The sequence below is a fragment of the Cynara cardunculus genome, unplaced genomic scaffold, assembly GCF_001531365.2.
Source record: "Cynara cardunculus var. scolymus isolate 2C unplaced genomic scaffold, CcrdV1 Un_Scaffold_7234, whole genome shotgun sequence".
NCBI lineage: Eukaryota > Viridiplantae > Streptophyta > Magnoliopsida > Asterales > Asteraceae > Cynara > Cynara cardunculus.
This window is the reverse complement of record NW_020203432.1, coordinates 370-5,971: the sequence shown is the minus strand read 5'-3', so window position 1 is coordinate 5,971 and position 5,602 is coordinate 370. Positions and strand designations below refer to the sequence as shown.

The 5,602-nt window shown below is 33.1% G+C and overlaps 2 protein-coding genes across 2 annotated transcripts; one reads left to right on the top strand and one right to left on the bottom strand.

Moving 5' to 3' along the window:
* The first annotated feature begins 2,813 nt into the window (after window positions 1-2,813).
* Window positions 2,814-3,914, top strand: LOC112504888 (protein JINGUBANG-like). The gene has a single exon (XM_025108844.1). It carries the CDS (start codon window positions 2,814-2,816, stop codon window positions 3,912-3,914), a length of 1,101 nt encoding a protein of 366 aa, XP_024964612.1.
* A 536-nt stretch (window positions 3,915-4,450) lies between these two features.
* On the bottom strand, window positions 4,451-5,251 carry LOC112504887 (mucin-2-like). The gene is made up of 2 exons (XM_025108843.1): window positions 5,237-5,251; window positions 4,451-4,819 (listed from the first exon to the last, which is right to left on the bottom strand). The coding sequence occupies exons 1-2, from the start codon at window positions 5,249-5,251 to the stop codon at window positions 4,451-4,453; spliced, it is 384 nt and encodes a 127-aa protein (XP_024964611.1).
* Window positions 5,252-5,602: the final 351 nt, after the last annotated feature.

The following is a 5,602-nucleotide window of genomic DNA, read 5'->3' as shown; positions in this document are numbered from 1 at the left end:
ATGAATATGGTAATGACCAAAATCTTACCTGGTAAGAGCAAAGACACAGACCGAAAGTCTTACCGGGTAAGTGATAAAGACGGCTCTTACCACGGTTAACACATATTAGATAAATTGTTACATACGATGTCGTTTTTGGTAGATAAAATCTTACCCGATAAGTAAGGGGATAGAGTTGAATTTTACCGTTAATCACTTACCCGGTAAGTGTTTAGGTAAACGGCCCCTAAGTTATGATTATCTTGAATTTTTAAGAGGTACAACCAATAAAGGATATTGTACAGTTCTTAAAGCTTACAACCTTCCACGATCTTCCACCAAATCATTTAAATCTCAAAGTTACATTTTATACCCTTAATTGTAATTAGTGATTTGATTTAATTTATATCTCTTATTTTTTTTACACTATTATTATATTAACATAAATAATTGTATATTTGTACTATATTAAAAAGCAACAGTTTCAATTATTCTTGAATTTTTAAGAGGTACAGTTAATTAAGAATATTATATAGTTTCTTAAAGCTTACAACCTCTCACGATCTTCTAACAAATCATTTTCAAATTCAAAATTACATTTTATACCCTTATAATTACGGATTTGATTTACCATATATTCTTTATTTTTTTATTTTTCATTTACACCATTATCAATATAAATAATCGTATATAAACTAAAATGCATTTAAAAAGTGTTTTTCTTTTATAAATTACACTATTATAATTGTCTCGTCAATACCTTCAAATTGAGCCCAATATTAAATAGTTTTAGATTTGATAATACTATTAAATATCATGAATATATCAATACATTTTCATTTTTTATTTTACACCTTTATCATATGAAAAATGCATAATCATATATAAGCTAAATAAATTGAATAATGTGTTCTTTATTAACAAATTACAAACGATTAATGATTGGATTTAATATTTATTAATATTAGTAATAATTATTTTTTATTAATAATTAATAGTTATTTTTAATTAATAGTAATAAATAACTACTAATATTAATCACATTTATCTATACTATATTAAAAAACATTTGATAAAAACTCTTAAAAACAATTTTTTATGCGTAAAGTATTGTTTATTAAATGTGTATCACTTAAAACTCAAGATTACAAGTAGATTGTCCGTAAGTACAACTTATGAAAGCTCCATATCTGAATTCGTGTAACTAACTGTAGATAAACATAATCAAATACAGGATAAACATCTCATTTTAAATATAAAAAATCTAAAATATAATTAGGATAATCATTGAGTTCATAAAATGTTATATTATTAAACCAAAAAGAAATTATTTCATTATTAAACTTAAATTAAATTATTAATAAAAAAATAAATTAAAGAAATCACATAAAAATTAGAACTTTTAAATAGTTGATTTGATATTAACATTGATATATTTTTTTTTCAAAATTTTATAATATCTTCAAATTTATATTTTATTCAAAAATAAAATCATTATTGTTTTCTTAAAAACACATAAAATCGTATTATAACATCGACAGAGACAAATAATAAAATAAAATATTAAAATCGAGATGTATCTTGTTGCATTGCGCGAGTACTCTTCTAGTAATTGGAAAAAGTAACAATAAGCTCCTAAAAAGCAATTTGAATTAGTTTATCAATAAGTTAGCTTATGCTCATTTAAAAATGTACTAACAAATAAATTACTTATTTTTTCCAAACAATGTCTAAACTGATTTAGATGATGTTTGCTTGAGTTTTTCTGATTAATTATTCATGATATAATTATTAGCAACATACTTTTTGAGGCCGTTTGTAGGCTTCTATCATAAATAAGAACCCTGTGATTTTCAAGAACAAGGTACATCTTTATATTTTTATTCATTACTTCACTAGAAGACACTAAATACGTGAAAAAAATCAAATACCACATTACAAAATTCCGTATTGACACATGCATGTCATAAGCTTTAACGTCATCGTGTCATTCTTAGATTTGATTATTAAAAGGGTTTTTTTTATTGAGGAACATTGTGAAACATCAATCGATCTATGTGATAAATAATCTTTTTAATACAAAGCCATATTGTTCGAGATTAATGTTCCATATTGTTTGTCAATAAGAATAAATCGACTTGATTTTCATAAATAGTTCCTATACGAAACACGGAAGTCCAATTGATTTGATTCACTTTACTATCGGTCTATCTTTTTGAAATATTCTGGTACTCAATCATTTTCTTTTTATCAAAAGGGAGTTCTTGAGTCTTCTTACCATATCTTTTATTAGAACACAAATTTTGCATTTTATTTTTCATTTATAAGTTGTAAAAACTATAAACCACCAATCAATGCATAAGTTGATCTTTAAAAGACAAACAACAAATACTTTAGGTTAAAAACATTATTTCAAAATCTTTGACCAATGGAACATTTTGACTTTAAATTTATAAAAATCATGTGATTTATGATTTAAAATCACAAGAAACTATAAAATTAGCACCGAAAGGGACGAAGAATAAAACAAAATTTAAAACAATATTGTCGTTTCAGATTATCGACATTATAATCAAAATGATTTGCACAACATCATGCGGAGATCCGTTGCTAAAATCAATGGGTTCAATTATGGATTATCTGAATATTTTTGGTGAGTGATGTATATTGTTTCCATTTTCTAAAGAAAGATGGAGAAGGGCAAACTTTAGTGGATTATGCTCACCACTAATCTCAAACTCCATCTCTATGCTTAAATCCTATAACTTTTCACTTAAATAACACAACCTTCAGCAACCATTTGCTTTTAACCTTTCACTTTACATTCATCCAAGATGTCACATCTTGCTTCTAGCTCACAACATCACTCTACCCTTCATTCTTGTTACCTTCACCACTGCATTGCTACTATTGAAGGCCACAACTGTTACGTCTCCTCTCTTGCCATTGGAGGACACTTCTTATTCGCAGGTTCTTCCGACAAAGAAATTCGACTTTGGAACCTCAACGGTTTAATTAGCTCCCATGCCGAACAAGAATCTATAGCCGATGCCATGGTAGTCACCGGAAACGGTGCAGTAAAGTCGATGGTGGTTTCATCTGACAAATTATTCACTGCCCATCAAGATCACAAAATCCGTGTGTGGAAAATCAGTTCTCACGAAACCAAACTGACCCACTTAGCCACCCTCCCAACCCTTGGTGATCGGGCCCTAAAGCTTCTAATACCCAAGCACCATGTACAGGTCCGACGACACAAAAAATCCACGTGGGTCCATCATCTTGATACCGTATCAGCACTAGCCCTGTCAAATGACGGATCGCTTTTGTACTCGGTTTCATGGGATAGGACTCTAAAGATTTGGCAGACAAGTGATTTCAAATGCCTACAGTCTGTAGCAAATGCACATGATGATGCCATTAATGCAGTAGCATCATCTAGCAATGGAGATGTTTATACTGGATCAGCAGACAAGAAAATAAGGGTTTGGAGGAAGATGCCACCAGAGGGCACGGACGTCCTCACACTGGTTTCTACATTGGAGAAACATAAATCTGGGATAAATGCACTTGCATTAAGCAGTGATGGGAACATGTTATATTCAGGCGCCAGTGATCGATCCATTGTGGTTTGGGAGAAGAATGGTGGCGGCAGCACTGTGGCTATGGGCACTCTAAGGGGGCATAAGAAGGCTATATTGTGTTTAACGGTGGTATCGGATTTGGTTTGTAGTGGTTCAGCAGATGAAACCATAAGGCTTTGGAGAGGTGTTGATAAATGCTACTTTTGTTTAGCTCTACTGGAGGGACACAATGGGCCTGTTAAGTGCTTGACATTGGCAAAGGATGAAGATGATCCATCATCTTATCTCATATACAGTGGTGGTCTGGATTGTCACATCAAAGTCTGGCGGATTTTTGTTGGTTGCAACTAGATACTACAACAAAAACTCGGGTTTATAAGACGTGTTTTAAGAGTCTTTATCAATATTCAATCATGGTGTTCTTCGACGTTGCATTTGGTACTCATCAAGCCAAACTCTGTTTATCTATCTGTTTTGTGGAAAATATCGAATGTTTGAAGTCAGTGAAAACATCTTATATGATTGCACCTATTAATTTTATAGTAAAGTCGGGTTTACAGTACATCATAAATGCCCAAGTGTCTTAATAAACTATTTTGTAGAACCATACAATACGTTCTACGTCATATATAAAAGTGTTATAAAACGTTTTGAACATCTTAACAGGTTTTTCAGGATAATTTTATAAGCAAGTATTTTTTTATCTTGTGATGGAGGAGGTTGTTGTAACCGATGTGGTGGAGGTAGTGGTGGTGGTGGGTGGTGGTGTTACCTAATGGTAGTGGTGGAGGTGGTGGTGGCCGACGGTACTAGTGATTGTGGAGATGGACGGTTGTGGTTGGTGGTCGACGGTGGTTTTGGAGGACGTGAAAATGGTAAGATGGTCGTCATGATAGTCTATGGTGGTGGGAAATGGTAGTGGTAGCTAATGGTGGTAGTGGTAGCCGATTGTGGTGGTTATGGTGGAGGTGAATGTGGCCCATGGTGGTGGTGTTGAACGATGGTGGTGGGTGGCCGACGGTGGTTGTAGAGGTGGTGTAGGAGGTTGTTGTAGTAGAGGAGAAGATGAGGTGTCCAACAGTGGTAATGGTGGTGGCGATGGACAGTAGTGGTCGGTGGTCGACGATGATTGTGGAGGTGACAATGGACGGTGGTCGACGGTGGTTGGAAGGTGGTGGATGAGGTTGTTGTAGAGGAGTCGGAGGTGGCTGATGGTGGCTACATGTGGTAGCGGCCGCGGCTAGTAATGGTGACCACTAAAACAAATATCATATTAAAGTTATATATCAAACGATAGTTAATAGTAATATTTTAGTTTATGTCTTTTTTTGTCGCATCTTGTTTCACTTATTTTGGTGGAACAAGAAAAAGTCTTTTTTGATTCACGTTGATCCACTTTGTCCCAGTTTTTGTTCCTGCCCGATTTCGCACCAAACGTACGACAATGAGTTCTTAACCTGTCCCATGTCACGTAAAACGTGGGACAATGAGTTTTATCCCTCCTATCATGTTCTGTCCCATATAACAAACACAATATTTTGGACATTTTAACAAGTTTTATAGGATACTTCTGAAATGATAAGACTCATTGGTTTTAAAACGAAGACTAAAGGGGTACGTACGAAATGTTATTGGGTAAACGCTTATCGGCACCGGTCATCGTCCTAACTTACCTTATCAGGTAACATTTTTCTGTCATCAAATGGGTTGTTGGTAGAATGATAGTGTTCTCTTTCAATAACCGAGTAAGATTTTTGGTTTTTGATATACGTCTTATTTAATAAGATTTTTGGTCTTTATCATGATGATTTATTATAATAAATTATACCTAATAGATGATGCTTGTCAATAAATATTCTAAACGTGTTTTGAATTAGAATGAATATAAGACATGAGATGATGTATGATGGAACATGCATCTAACCTCAAACTTCAACAAAGGTTTGGTATATATAGACTTGACCATTTCACCATTTCCACTTATCAAATTTAGATAAGGCCTGACCAAATCAACCCTCTTTGTATGCAATCACACCTAA